Raw genomic sequence first — 16,062 nt, 5'->3', positions numbered from 1 at the left:
GTTGAGATTCAGTCAGTTGGAACTATGGTGAATATGGTGATTCAAAATGACTCAATTCAAATGATTCTTCATGAACTGAATCAATTTGATTCATTTGGTGTAAATACAGCCTAAGTTGTAGCATGGTCTATATAGACTATTCCTCACAAGTAACAAAATTCATAAAATAAATCATTATTTTGTATATAAAATACCCAAACACTTGTCAACATTGTCTCTCAAGGCTGGTCACCACTTATGCTTTGTCAGAGGTGTATATGCTACACATATAAAATAATATTGCAATTTTTTTTCTCTTATTATCATTCTATCATGTCAAAGAGAAAATACTGTACCACATGCCACCAATGTTGCCTAATACTGAACAGATACAAAAAGAATACATGAAATATGAAGAAAAAGGGAAGTAAATTAAATCCAGGTCAAAAGTCCTGGATGTGAGTACCTCCACACATTCATTAACATACATTATCACCAATCAAGCATAAATAACTTTTATATATAGATTCAATCGTTTGTTCAGTTTTGCGTCAGAGTCTATATATAGATGTCAATCTGGATTGCCCATTTGCAGGGAAACTAAATAGTATAAATGTATGGACGAAAGTTGGCAGAGTCTATATATAGACAATTTTTTTTACTTGGTAGTACACTCATTTGGCCAGGAAGGGATTAACAATGCAATAAATTAATTATTTAGTAATCTAATCCATCTTATTCTACACTTAATGTTAAAATATATACGTTCATTAGTATTTAAGAAGTGTACAGTAATAAAAATTAGTCCTACCAAGAATAGAAGAATTACAAAAATAAAATAGCTTCCCATTTGGTGTAATGGCTGATTCCCATGTGGTCTAATGGCATATTAAACAAGCACTTCATGATTGCCTTTAGGACACTGCTGAGGTGACAAAGGAGGGAAGGAAAACAAGGAATGGTCAGAGTCAGAGTACACTACCTCCACACTATTGCAACCCTTTCCATAGATCACGGGCTTGCCATCTTTCTCTTACGCCATTCCGTCTTTTTACCCTCTGTTTCTTTCTTTTTCTCCCTCAGTTTTCTATATAAATTGGTGTATTTCATACTAAATTACCCTCAGTCAAAAGAAGAAAGAAATGATATTGTAAACCTCCAAAGACCAGTAAATGAAGAAAAAAATCATGTGATTGGAGAGTTTTAGTTAGAATTTATCTCTCATCTGCACTTTTGTCAGCCGTGACTCTCTCTCTCTCTCATTGTGGAAGTTTCATTGTCCTTGATTGCCCAACAACATTCAAACAGAAATGCATATCTAGCAATTCACATCAGCAGGCCTCTCTCTCTCTCTCTCTCAGTGTGGCCATGGCATTATCCTCACTTACCTAACAAAATTCAAACAGAAATGAATAACTAGCATATAACTTTGGCAGGCCTCATGTCCAGCCACCCCGGGACCATAAATCACCATGAACGTCACTGTGGTGATCCCACAGGCAAGCAGTTGCCCCTCTCCACCTTATTACATGTTTTGTAAAATCGTACATGAACAAAACGAGTTACAATCGTGTCTAGCATGCTTTTTTTTGGCTTGTTTATCATGTCATGTACATTTTTCCATGCAGCCACTCGGGAACTGTGGATTAAAAAAAAAGTCCGTCCAAAAGATTGACCAATCCGTTATTGAGCTAAATCTGCTACTGTGAGGTTCACAGCACAAGGATCTCTAGCTGATGAGAGACAACACGAAAGTGGAGGTTAGTACTGTACAGTACACAAATATGTACTGAAAAAAGACAATATATTTTCTTATTGTATTACTGTATAAGTAAAAATCTCACATGAATGTCATGTTGTGTTTACCTGCTGCCTCACCATGAATTAAGTGATTGATTGGGAAGATAGGTAGCATAGGAAGAAAATAATCATTAGCAAAAATAGAATAAAAAAAGAAAAATAGGATAGTAATGATAGGAGAGTAATGATGATGATGATAATGGTAATAAGAAAGAACACTACTAAAAATACATATAAGCCTGAAGATTATAATAGGCTATTTGTATTGGTGAAGGTTAGACTACAAGTGGATTCTCTCTCTCTCTCTCTCTCTCTCTGCATATTACTGCAATAATTATTTTTCAAACCACTAATGATCAAGAAATGTAATTTTTATAACTAAAATTGATTTCTTCACTTACCTGTTTTCCATACATAAAATTAGCAGTGCCACTGTTTTACTTCCTTCTACCAAGATTAAAAAATCCACACTTGCCACTACGCCTGGCAGTGCGGTGCCCTGGCACTGCCGAGGGTATCAGCTGTGTGCTACTTCAGCTAATTTTTGCGTTCGGAATCAGACTGAGAGGAGGAAGGAAAGGCACTTTTTTTTTTGTATGAAAAACATGCAAGTGAAGAAATTCATTTTAGTTCTAAAAATTATACTTCCTTCACAGAGACCTGTTTTTCATACAAAAAATTAGCAGACTCCAACAATGAGGGAGGCAGGAGTCAAAATGATATGCCAGGTGTACAAGGTGAAATGCCTGTCCATTTTGGAGACACTAACCTTTGACTGAGGTGGAGAAGTAGAAAAGGTGCTGGAGAATGCAGCTGTTCTCCACAACCCTCATCTCACAAACCAAAGAAAGAGCCCTAGATAACCATTGTTGAGTGCCCAAGGGGTGTTCTCATCTCAGACCCCAATCAGAGAGAATGAGCTCAAAAAAAGTGCCCAGTATCAGCTACTGACCCCCTTATCCCAGCCTGAAGGTGGCAATCTGGTACTAGAGTGCCCCCATGAAAGGCAGCCTGGGTGACCTTCCTGTCGAGTGTGGACCACAGGTAGTCATCATAGTATGTGGTCAGCTGCAACAACTCGGCCCAAGGTGAAGATATCTCCCTCCTTTCTCACATGTCACAGAGGTAATGGTTGACAAATATATCCTTCAGTGAGCTGCTCTCAGGATGGAGGGGACAGAGCAGTTCTTCCACATAAGCATGGAGGTAGGAATGCCACGGATGTCGTGTGCCCGAACCTTAAACTTGAGAAAGATAGAGTCAGGGATGGAAGTATGAGCTTCTTTGATGGTATCCCAGAGGAAGAAGGTGACCAGTGTCTTCGACATTGGTCTGGACAGACACTTAACAGCAAGGAACAGGTTCCTGTGTCTTGTAGCTGAAGCTGTCCAATGTAGGTAGTGACTTAATGCCCGAACAGTGTATAAAAGTCACTTCTCATCCTCTGAACCCACTAAGAACACAAGGCTCTTAATATGGAATTCCTGTGGTGTACTGTGGGTTTCTGTATCCGTCTTGGCAATAAACTCCAGGATATTAGGAGACTAAAAGATCCTGCCCTTGACAGCTTGTCCTGTGTGAGAGGGCTTGGATTTCTTCCACCCTCTGTCCTGTTGCAAGAGAAAAAAGAGGCTCTTCCTTGTAAGGTCTCTGATGGACTAGAGCCTAAGAGATTCAAAAGGAGCCATGGTCAAGTGATGAAGGAACAAATCTGAGTTCCAAGAAGGGGCAAGGTCCCTAGTAGACCTCTGTGGCTGGGAGGAGCAAGCCCTAATAATGTGCCTCAAAAACAGGTCCAACCCTTTGATTACAAAAATGCTGTTGAGCATAGTTTTGTAGTTCATTAATTAATAGAAGAGGTGGAAAGACGATAGACTTGTCGCGAATAGGCAAGAAAATCAGTTACTTTCTGGACTGTTGGGTTGGAACTGGTGTTCCCGTTGTCTTGGCACCATCTTCTGTACCTCTTCTACTTGTGTTGATAGTTTAACATGAGCCAAGAACCTTGCAACCTTAGACAGGAAGCCCCTGTCTCAAAAATCACCTGACAGTCTCCACCCTGTCAGTTGAAGTGCATGGAGACTGAAGTGGAATCAGTGAGAGTGAGGTTGTCTCAAAAAGGTCCCGTCTGAGGGAAATGTATCTGGTAGCTCCATTGACACTGCAAACTGTTCTGAAAACAACTCCTTCTTGGGCAAGAACAGTGCTACCAGGATGAGTCTTGTGTTCCCAGATGCCTGAAGCTTGTTGAGCACTTTTCTGGTGACAGGAATTGGAGGGAAGGCATACAGTTCCTGGTTGTCCCAGTTCTAAAGGAAAGGCATTTGTGGCTATAGATGTAGGATCCTGAAAAGAGGATACAAAGTTCAGGATCCTATGGCTGAACCATGTGGCGATCCACCATTAGGTAGCCCCAAACCCACCACAATCAGCAACACACATCCATGTATAGGGTCCATCCTGTGGACAGGACCTGGCATCTGCTTGAGCAATCTGCCACCACATTGTTCAAACCTCTATCAAACTGAGTCAGTACCTGCACTGAATGAGCATCTGCTCAGTCTAAGATTTTTCTAACCTCATTGTTGAGAAGGCTGGAGTGAGTACCCCTTTCCCTGTTCAGGTTAGCCAGAGCTGTGTTGTTGGAGAAAATAGCAACCGTCAAATCCCTCAACACCATTGCAAAGTGAAGAAACCCCAGGCATATCACCTGGCGATATGCCTGGGAGGCATATCACCTGTGGAAGAGCTTCTCCTGCCTATCCCAGAGGCAACTCACTGAGTCCTGGAGGAGGGATGAGCCCTATCCATTGTTTGAGGCATTTTTGAAAAGAAGGATAGCCAACTAAACGGGTTGACCCAGTTCCAAGTTCTGGGTCTCTAGCCACCACTCTAGGTCTCTCAGGCAGTTGGTGTCCCAGTTGACAGGATGGTCGTTTGCCACCGATCATCTATCCCACTGGTTGTTGAGTTGGATTTGTAGAAGACAAGTGTCCGAGAAGTCTCATCCTGTCACTTGCATAGGGGGACTGGCAGTTAAGGAAGGAGACGATTGCGTCTTGCAGGTTTCCTCCCCTGTGTTGGGAAAATCTTCAAAAGAGGAGAGCAAATTACCATCCTGAGGAAGGTCTTCTCCTGTTCTGGTGCCAGGACTTTCCCCAATTTATGTGAATCACCAAGGAGGAACACATGTCAGTGACACAAAGTGAGGCTCTTTGAGCCTTGTCTGCTGATGAAGACAGGACAAACCAATCATCCAGATAACAGAGGATGTGGAAGCCCTGGTGATGGAACTCTGCAGAGATGGGAGCCATGAGAAAAGTTAAGACTTATGGGGCAGTAGAAAGGCCAAAGCAAAGCACCCAAAACTGAAAGTGGATGCTGTTCCAGGTAAAGTGCAGGAAGCACCTGCTGTCCAGGTGGATAGGGACCTGCAGGTCTTTCAAATCCAGGGGCTTCATCCAGTTGTCCTGACGTATTGCAGACATGACTGTTTTGACCATCTCCACCTTGAACTTGGTGGTGATGATGTAGGTGTTGAGGATGGAAAGGTCAATTAAGGGCATGAAGAGCATGGTGGCCTTCAGAACCACAAACATGTGGTTATAGACACCAGGGGTAGGGGGTGCCTCCTCTATGGTACCTTTGTCCTTCAGTTGCTAGAGCTCCAAGTGAAAGGCTTGACCTTTGAGAGATCCTGGGGCAAAGCTCCTGAATTTTTTGAAGCGGCTGGTAAGGAATGGAGGGGTGAGAAGGGGATTGTGTAACCCTCTCTCAGGACGATGAGGATCCACCTCTCTGCCCCTATCCGGAGCCACCCCTTCCACCTCTGGGCCAAACAGCAGTGGTACAGTGGAACCATGTGTGCTTTGGGGTCCGAGAGGTCTCCAAGCGCACAGGTTCAAATCCTGTCCACGGTCCGAGTGTAGGTTGGGCTTCCTCACTCGCGCCAATGGTTTCCTAGCGGGTGGGCTTTGAGATAGGTGGTACCCGAAAAAGTATCCCCTATAGCCCATAAATTCCCGTGAAAAGTCCACATGGTAAAAAAAAAACTCTCCCCTAGTGGGGAAGGTTGTCACTTGTGAAAGGGCTTGGACCTCTGCCCACCTCCCGCCCCACTGGGATAAAAAAGGAGAGGGACCCAGAAGACCCACCCCGGAAGTCCTATGGGCTAGAAGATGGTCTAGGTATTGGCTCTTATGGAAGTAGTGGAAGAAGGCAGTGAACCACCCTCCACCAACACTGTGCTGGGAGCAGGACATTTTCGTGCTAAAGCCCTGATGGCAGCCTTGTGAAGAGCCATATCGGTATTGTTTTTAGAGGAATGAAAAGCCTCCTGAAGTTTCTCCTTATCAAAAAGGAAGGGGGAGAAACTAGGGGACATCCAAAGGGTATCCTTCTCCACCTGTGAGAAAGTGGGTCTGAGGCAGCTCCAGTAGTCCTCCCTCCTTCAGGCATGCAGGTTGGCAATAAGTAAAGTCCCTGCAGGCATCGTTTAGGGCTTTAACCCCTTCGCGCCGGATGTTAAAAAAGCCTGCCTGTATGATATACAGGTGGTAGTGCCGCGCGCCTGAGCGCGGGAAACTCGTGCAAGCTTTTCATACTTGTCGTCTTTGTGTATTATGCTGCTATTTTTTTGTCACTATATCACCTTCGAAGAGGAAAGTGGACGCTTCTCTCTTTGGAGAAAGAGAGAGAGAGAGAGAGAGAGAGAGAGAGAGAGAGAGAGAGAGAGAGAGAGAGAATTAGAAAATTTTTTTTTTTTTGTATTTGTGTGTATTTTACCTAGTTGTATTTACCTAGTTGTAGTTTTACAGGGCCTGGGCTTTATGCTCTTGTGGCCCCATCTCCATATCTACACTTATCCAATCTTACTTTAAAAGTGTGCACACTCGTTGCAAACACTACTTCATCTAAACTGTTCCACGTCTCAATACATCTCTGTGGGAAATTATATTTTTTAATATCTCTCAGACATCTTCCTGTGTGTGTGTGTGTGTGTGTGTGTGTGTGTGTGTGTGTGTGTATTTACCTAGTTGTAGTTTTACAGGGCCTGGGCTTTATGCTCGTGTGGTCCTGAAGTTTCTCCTTATCAAAAAGGATGGGGGAGAAACTAGGGGACATCCAAAGGGTATCCTTCTCCACCTGTGAGAAAGTGGGTCTGAGGCAGCTCCAGTAGTCCTCCCTCCTTCAGGCATGCAGGTTGGCAATAAGTAAAGTCCCTGCAGGCATCGTTTAGGGCTTTAACCCCTTCACGCCGGATGTTAAAAAAGCCTGCCTGTATGATATACAGGTGGTAGTGCCGCGCGCCTGAGCGCGGGAAACTCGTGCAAGCTTTTCATACTTGTCGTCTTTGTGTATTATGCTGCTATTTTTTAGTCACTATATCACCTTCGAAGAGGAAAGTGGACGCTTCTCTCTTCGGAGAAAGAGAGAGAGAGAGAGAGAGAGAGAGAGAGAGAGAGAGAGAGAGAGAGAGAGAGAGAATTAGAACATTTTTTTTTTTTGTATTTGTGTGTATTTTACCTAGTTGTATTTACCTAGTTGTAATTTTACAGGGCCTGGGCTTTATGCTCGTGTGGCCCCGTCTCCATATCTACACTTATCCAATCTTACTTTAAAAGTGTGCACACTCGTTGCAGACACTACTTCTTCATCTAAACTGTTCCACGTCTCAATACATCTCTGTGGGAAACTATATTTTTTAATATCTCTCAGACATCTTCCCTGTGTGTGTGTGTGTGTGTGTGTGTGTGTGTGTGTGTGTGTGTGTGTATTTACCTAGTTGTAGTTTTACAGGGCCTGGGCTTTATGCTCGTGTGGTCCCGTCTCCATATCTACACTTATCCAATTTTTCTTTAAAACTATGCACACTCTTTGCTGACACCACTTCCTCACTCAAACTATTCCAAGTCTCAACACATCTTTGCGGGAAACTAAATTTTTTAACATCTCTCAGACATTGTCCCTTCCTTAGTTTCTTACTATGCGATCTTGTGCTTCTAAAGTCATATTCTTCTCTCAGGATCAGTTTCTCATTATCCACTTCATCCATTCCATTAATCAATTTATAAACTTGTATCAGATCCCTCTCTCTTCTCTGCTCCAAGGTTGGTAGATCCATTGCCTTTAGTCTCTCCTCATATGCCATCCCTTTAAATTCTGGAACCATTCTTGTAGCCATTTTTTGTAGTCTCTCTAATTTTCTTATGTGTTTCTTTTTATGGGGAGTCCACACAACTCCTGCATATTCCAATCTAGGTCTTATTTTAGTACTTATCAATTTCTTCATCATTTCCTTGTCCATATAGTGAAATGCTACTCCAATATTCCTTAGCAAATTATACGTCTCTCTAAAAATTCTATCAATATGGCTTACCGGTTGATTATTTTCTTCCATTGTCACTCCCAAGTCCTTTTCCTTTTTTCCTTTTTCTAGTTCTACTCCATCTCCCATCTTATAGATTCCCACTGGTCGTCTTTCACTTTTTCCCATTTCCATGACATGGCTTTTGTCCACATTGAATTCCATCTCCCATTTTTTGCTCCATTTCCAGATCTTGTTTAAGTCTTCCTGTAGTATTTCACAATCCTCTTTTTGTTTAATGACTCTGCACAGTTTCACATCGTCCGCAAACAGATTTATGTAGCTGTTCACTCCCTCTGGCATGTCATTTATATATACGAGAAAAAATGTTGGTGCCAATACTGACCCCTGTGGCACTCCGCTGTCTACTGTTCTCCACTTGGACTTCATATCTTTAACTATCGTCCTTATTTCTCTCCCCCTTAAGTAATTCTTCATCCATCTCAATGTGCTTCCTTTTAAGCCACCCTTCTCCTCTGACTTCCATTGTAATCTTTCATGTGGCACTTTATCAAAAGCCTTTTTTAGATCTAAATAAATACAGTCAACCCATCCCTCTCTCTCTTGTACTTTATCAACTATTCTAGAGTAGAAACTCAATAAATTTGTCACACATGACCGACCTTTTCTAAAACCAAATTGGCTATTTGATAATATTTTGTTGTCTTCAAGAAACTCAATCCATTGCTTCTTTATTACTTTTTCACACATCTTGCATATTACGCTAGTTAGTGATACCGGTCTGTAATTTAAAGGTTCTTCCTTCCTTCCGCTCTTATATATGGGAACCACCTCAGCTCTTTTCCACTCCACTGGCACTGTTCCATTTTCTATTGAGCATTTTATGATATTGTATATTGGACTTGCTAGTTCTTCCCTACATTCTTTCAGTATTCTGCCTGAGACTTCATCCAGTCCTATTGCCTTTTCCTCATCCAATTCCGTCATTAACTTTTTTATTTCAAGCTTGGTTACTTTAATCTCTTTCATATGGACAGTCTCTCTATTACCCTGTGGTCTTTCAAATTTGGATTCCTTAGTAAAGACCTCATGAAATTTACTATTTAAAAGTTCTGCCATACTTTTTGGGTCTTCCACCATTCCATTTTCTCCTTTTAACCTTTCTATTGTTTCTTTTTGCTTTATTTTTCCATTTATGAATCTGTAGAACAATTTTGGTTGTTCCTTACATTTTTCGACAATGTCCTTTTCATAGTTCTTTTCTTCTTCCTTTCTCATCTTAGCATATTCATTTCTTGCTGTTTTGAAGTTTTCTTTATTTTCTGGATTTCTGTTTCTTCTCCACCTTTTCCATGCTCCATCTCGTTTCTCCTTTGCCCTAGCACATCTTGCATTAAACCAATCTTTCTTTCCTTCTTCTTTAGGTCTATATTTCGGAACATATTCCCTGACCCCAGTTTTGTATATTTCCAAAAATAAGTTATATTTCTCTTGAACCATTAATGAGTTTTCCATCTCCTCCCAGTTCACGTTTTTAAAATAGTTCTTGAGATTCTCAATATCAGCCTTTCTGTAATTTAATCGGTCTCCTTTGTATGATTCATCTCTATCTTCCTTTGCTTCTTCTATATCCATTTGTAGTTTTACAGGGCCTAGGCTTTATGCTCGTGTGGCCCCGTCTCCATATCTACACTTATCCAATCTTACTTTAAAAGTGTGCACACTCATTGCAGACACTACTTCTTCATCTAAACTGTTCCACGTCTCAATACATCTCTGCGGGAAACTATATTTTTTAATATCTCTCAGACATCTTCCCTTTCTCAGCTTTTTGCTATGCGATCTTGTGCCTCGGATGTCATATTCTTCTCTCAAGATCAGATTCTCATTATCCACTTGGTCCATTCCGTTGATCAATTTATAGACATATATCAGGTCTCCTCTCTCCTTTGTTTGTTCCAAGGTTGGTAGATCCATAGCCTTTAGTCTCTCCTCATATGTCATCCCTTCAAGTTCTGGGACCATTCTTGTAGCCATTTTTTGTAGCCTCTCCAATTTTCTTATGTGTTTCTTTTTATGAGGGGTCCACACTACTCCTGCATATTCCAATCTAGGTCTTATTATAGTATTTATCAATTTCTTCATCATTTCTTTGTCCATGTAGTGAAATGCTACTCCAATATTCCTCAGCAAATTATATGTTTCTCTAAAAATTCTATCAATATGGCTTACTGGTTGATTGTTTTCTTCCATCGTCACTCCTAAGTCCTTTTCCTTTTTGACTTTCTCCAGTTCTACACCATCTCCCATCTTATAGATTCCCATAAGTCGTCTTTCACTCTTTCCCATTTCCATGACATGGCTTTTGTTCACATTGAATTCCATTTCCACTTCTTACTCCATTCCCAGATCTTATTTAGGTCTTCTTGCAGTATTTCACAATCCTCCTTTTGCTTTATAACTCTGCACAGTTTCGTATCATCCGCAAACAAATTTATGTAGCTGTTCACTCCTTCTGGCATGTCGTTAATATAAATGAGGAAAAGTATTGGTGCCAATACTGACCTCTGTGGCACTCCGCTTTCTACTGCTCTCCACTTGGACTTCATATCTTTAACTACCGTCCTTATTTCTCTCCCCCTCAAATAATTTTCTATCCATCTCAATGTGCTTCCTTTTAAGCCACCCTTCTCCTCTAACTTCCACAGTAATCTTGCGTGTGGCACTTTGTCAAACGCCTTTTTTAAATCCAAGTAGATGCAGTCAACCCATCCCTCTCTCTCTTGTACTCTATCAACTATTCTAGAATAGAAACTCAATAAATTAGTTACACAAGACCGTCCTTTTCTAAAACCAAATTGGCTATTTGATATTAATTTGTTGTCTTCAAGGAACTCAATCCATTGTTTCTTTATTATTCTTTCACACATCTTGCATATTACACTAGTTAGTGATACCGGTCTGTAATTTAAAGGTTCTTCTTTCCTTCCACTCTTATATATGGGAACCACCTCAGCTCTTTTCCATTCTACTGGCACTGTTCCATTTTCTATTGAGCATTTTATGATGTTGTATATAGGACTTGCTAGTTCTTCCCTACATTCTTTCAGTATTCTGCCTGAGACTTCATCCGGTCCCATTGCCTTCTCTTCATCCAGTTCCTTCATTAACTCTTTTATTTCAAGCTTGGTTACTTTAATCTCTTTCATATAGATTGTCTCTCTATTACCCTGTGGCCTCTCAAATTTGGATTCTTTAGTAAAGACCTCCTGGAATTTTTTATTTAATAGTTCTGCCATACTTTTTGGGTCTTCCACCATCCCATTCTCTCCTTTTAACCTTTCTATTGTTTCTTTTTGCCTAATTTTTCCATTTATGAATCTATAGAACAATTTTGGTTGCTCCTTACATTTTTCGACAATCTTTTTCAAAGTTCTTTTCCTCTTCCTTCCTCACCTTAACATATTCATTTCTCGCTGCCTTGAAGTTTTCCTTGTTTGTTGGATTCCTATTTCTCCTCCACCTTTTCCATGCTCCATCTCTTTTCACCTTTGCCCTAGCACACCTTGCATTAAACCAATCTTTCTTTCCTTCTTCTTTTGGTCTATATTTTGGGACATATTCCCTGACTCTTGTTTTGTATATTTCCAAAAATAAGTTATATTTGTCTTGCATTGTCTCTGAGTTTTCCATCTCCTCCCAGTCTACGTTTTTAAAATAGTTCCTGAGATTCTCAATATCAGCCTTTCTGTAATTTAATCGGTCTCCTTTGTATGAATCGTCTCTATCTTCCTTTCCTTCTTCTATATCTATTTCTAATATTGCATGGTCACTCTTTCCCAATGGGCACTTATATCTTATATTCTTATATCATCATTCATTTGTATACCCCTTGTAAAAACTAGGTCCAATCTCGCCGGCTCGTCGTTTCCTCTGAATCTTGTGCATTCCTTTACTCTCTGGTCCATCATATTGTCTATCATTAGGTTTAAGAATCTTTCTCCCCAGGCTTCTTCCCCCATACCACTTTCATAATTTTCCCAGTCCACTTCTTTACAGTTGAAATCTCCTACTAATATCACTTTTCTCCTTTCTTTAACGATTCTCATTAGAGTCTTTATTGTGTCATCTATCATGTCTTTATATTCTTGATTGGTCCATGAATTTGTTTTTGGTGGCACATATGTTACAATGATTGTTATCTCTTTTTTATTAATATGCATCTTAATATACAATACTTCTGCTTTTCCTTCCCCACATTCCACTTGATTGATCACTATCTCCTTCCTTAACATTATCATGACTCCTCCTCCTCCTCCTTTACCCACTCTGTCTCTTCTCCATACATTATACCTATTATCCAAGACTATTTTGATTTCCTCATTTAGTTTTGTTTCAGCCAGGCATACAATATCTGGATTTTCTTTCCTTATGTAATCTCTTAATTCTAATTTACTTCTGCTTTTCCTTCCCCACATTCCACTTGATTGATCACTATCTCCTTCCTTAACATTATCATGACTCCTCCTCCTCCTTTACCCACTCTGTCTCTTCTCCATACATTACATCTATTATCCAAGACTATTTTGATTTCTTCATTTAGTTTTGTTTCAGCCAGGCATACAATATCTGGATTTTCTTTCCTTATGTAATCTCTTAATTCTAATTTACTTGATAAAACCCCGTCTCTGTTCGTATACATCATTTTTAGTCTTTTGCCTTTATCATTTTTAGTTAAACTTGTTCCACTTTTTCTCTTCCTTCTCGTTTATATACCATTTCCTTATCCTGTCTCCTAGAATTCTCCAAAAATGCCTTCTTCTCCTCTTCTGACCTTTCATTATTCTTTTCCTTACTGCTGCTGCCAGTTCATTGTATCTCTTCCTTTCTTCCTCATTTCTATTTTTCTTTATATAGATATCCTTGCAGCCTTCTGTTTCTCTAAGTTTTGTTGTTCTATATAATATTTCTTCTGTTGCTGCTTGTGATTTTAGTAATATTTTAATTGGTCTCGTTTTTCCTTTTTGATATGGTCCCATTCTGTTTATTTCTTCTACTTCTTCAGTAGGTCTTTGACTGATTTCATTTCTTCTTTTTCTCTTTTTGGTCTATATTTTATATTTTTTTCTTTTATTCCAAATACGACTACACTCTTTTTTTTTCTGCAATTTCTCTAACTAGATTTTCTTTTGTCTTGAGGACTCCTATCATTTGTGTGTGTGTGTGTGTGTGTGTGTGTGTGTGTGTGTGTGTGTGTGTGTGTGTGTGTGTGTGTGTGTGTGTGTTCACGAATGTTACAAGGCGGACGATGTAACTTATCTTCGAGAGGGAGAGGGGAGGGAGGAGGGAGATGGAGAGAGAGAGAGAGAGAGAGAGAGAGAGAGAGAGAGAGAGAGAGAGAGAGAGAGAGAGAGAGAGAGAGAGAGAGAGAGAGAGAGAGAGAGAGAGAGAGAGAGAGATGGGAACAGTCTATGCCATTGGGTAATTTTAGACACAAGGCGGGACGCATGTAGCTTATCTTTAGTGATTGGTGGAGACAAGGATGGTAGGAGGAGCACTAGGATTTCAATGACAGCATACGGCGTGTATAGTTGGTATCCAACACACTATACGGGACAACTGAACTGAAGAAAGCTCAGAAAAGAAATATGACGTCTACGAGGCGTCACCGTATTTGCTACTGGGCCTTCATGACGCCTACATAGGCGTCACCATATTGAAGGGGTTAAAGAGCTGTTCCTCCAGGTCTAAGAGAGGAGGGAGAACGTTGCATGCCACAAGCTGCTGGAGGGCCCCCAATTACCAGAAGTAGTTGAGGGCATCCCTAGATCTGCCAACCACTCCCTCCATCCTGGCCACCTCCGGGTGTTCACAAGCGATATGTAGCTCTCGGGCACCAAGATTGAAGGCCTTGTGGAAGTTAACTAGGGCAGCTTTCCTAAACACCTCCTGACCTGCTACGTTGCAGACCTTGGTAAACCTGCCCAAAAGGATAGCCAACTGAAGAGGGATTCTTCTCATTGGCCTTCAAGTAAGCCCTGTTAGCTTGCTTCATAAAAAATTAGACAGTCTGCGCCCTGCCAAGGAGGACGGAACCCCCTCATGCAGGTGAGGAGTCAGTACCTGGTGTGACAGGACTTTCCAAGTCACTCCTCTGGCCCACTACATAGTCAAACACAGAAGTGATGTAGGCCATCATGCCCCTCACTGCCCTCCGGTCTCTGTGGTGGCCAGTCCTATTTCTCCAAGCCAAGAAGTGCAGGGTTAGGTCCTGGTGACAAAAAGGCTCCTGGGCCCCACCATCTAGAACAAGAAAGGCAGGGTGAATCAAACAGGGCTCGGCAATCATCCCTATCGGAGAGATAACTTCTGAGGAGATGGCTGTCAGAGAGTGTTGGGTGGGCCCTGGGAGACACCAATGGAGTGGAGCTGTGATGCTTGGAGTGAAAGTGGGCCTGTCCACTCTAAGGCAGAAAGCAGTGGGTTTGCTAGGCCATAGGGGGGTCGCGTGACATTGAGCCCCTGTTGGCTGAAACGACGACATGAGTATGCCATCCTGTGGGCTGAGGTACGAGGTAAAATGCTGCATGTCACCTCCAGCTGGACCTTTACCCAAGGTCCTGGGGGAGGGGCCAGGCTTACTGCTATGGCCCACTTCCTCCTTTTCCCCTCTTACCGATTGGCCCCAGGATTGGGCTTGGTCACCAGTCACCACTCTTAGCGTCATCCTTTGGTGGGCATGAACACTTAGGAGGCAGCTCTATTACAAAGTTGACCCTCTCTCCCTCCATACTTAAATCCCTTATCTCAAAATTGATGTTGTGTTGCTGTTTCAGTGAAAAAAAATCTTTGTAGAGACAAAACATGGGAAATAAAATTTATTGAAAAGGAGAAAAAAATTAGAATATTAGCATTTCATGCAGGGGTCCAACCTCTGGCGCAATGTGTAATACTGTACATGAAAAATAAAATATGACTGGTAGATCTAACCATGAAAGAGCCTAATCACACAGAAAAAAAGTTCTGTAGACAAACCATTTCTAAAGCACAACGGTGGGACTTCAGTATGTATCAGTGCTTTGGGTCCTTCTCCTCTACTCTCATCTTGTGTGTCAATACATTTGCTATTTCTTTACATGCACAGATAAGATACTGGATAATCAATTCATTAGAAAAAAACAATGCATGATTCTATTGCAATTTTCAGCAATGAAACTCACCCAGTTGCAGTTCTTGTTGTGAAGGAACAGCTAAATTGTTCAAAGAGGCTGGCAATGGACGTGAAAGGCGCTCATGTTGTTCCCGGGACAACTGCTCAAGAAGGGTTGCATTTTCTTCAAGTTGAGAGTTGATCTGCGTTTCACGTTTCTCCTGGTCTTCTGCATCATGAAATTAAAATACAGTTGAGTTTTAGATTTGCTTGCAGTTTTCTATTAAAATAAAATGGGATGAAGCAGGCAACAACTTGCAAGGAAATTATAGGCATGAGACCAACAACAACAACAATAGTAATAATACAGTGGAGACTCAATACTTGAACTTAATTCGTCCCCAGTGGCTGTTTTAGTATTAAAAAAATTTGACTATTGATACCTATAAATCAGGTCATTCGTTCTAATCTTAGCAAAACCTCAAGTTTATAAAAATTTTAATTTTTTTTTTTTTAACAATTTTGATTTGTACATACCATAAGTGAAGGCTGGTGATGGATAATGTAGAAGAGGAGGACAGAAGGATGAAGAGGAGGAGGGAAGTTGCTGGAGGATGAGTCACCATCCATGAAAACGTCTTTGTAACTTTTCTCCTGGTATGATTCCTGTGAATCCACTAATGGAGTGCTGTGGCTCACTAACACTTGCACTCTCACCAAATTCCTTATTTTCATCACTAATAAGCCTCTTTGGTGCCATTGCAAGTTTCTAAATGAAAAACTACCAACAGAACACAGAAGAATG

The 16,062-nt window shown here is 41.1% G+C and overlaps 1 protein-coding gene across 6 annotated transcripts in view; it reads right to left on the bottom strand.

The window, feature by feature from the left end:
• Window positions 1-16,062, bottom strand: part of LOC123511364 (bromodomain-containing protein 7-like) — a 473,159-nt gene that overhangs the window by 38,907 nt on the left and 418,190 nt on the right. For 5 of the 6 annotated variants that reach the window (XM_045267176.1, XM_045267177.1, XM_045267178.1 and 2 more), the window contains one exon: window positions 15,328-15,486. The exons of the other annotated variant lie outside the window; for it this stretch is intronic. In XM_045267176.1, the coding sequence (XP_045123111.1) occupies window positions 15,328-15,486 (159 nt within the window). The remainder of the gene's footprint in view (window positions 1-15,327; window positions 15,487-16,062) is intronic. 6 annotated transcript variants of the gene reach the window in all.

The sequence above is a fragment of the Portunus trituberculatus genome, chromosome 31, assembly GCF_017591435.1.
Source record: "Portunus trituberculatus isolate SZX2019 chromosome 31, ASM1759143v1, whole genome shotgun sequence".
NCBI classification, from domain to species: domain Eukaryota; kingdom Metazoa; phylum Arthropoda; class Malacostraca; order Decapoda; family Portunidae; genus Portunus; species Portunus trituberculatus.
Note: the sequence above shows the minus strand (reverse complement) of the source record. Positions and strands in the feature narration are given on the sequence as shown.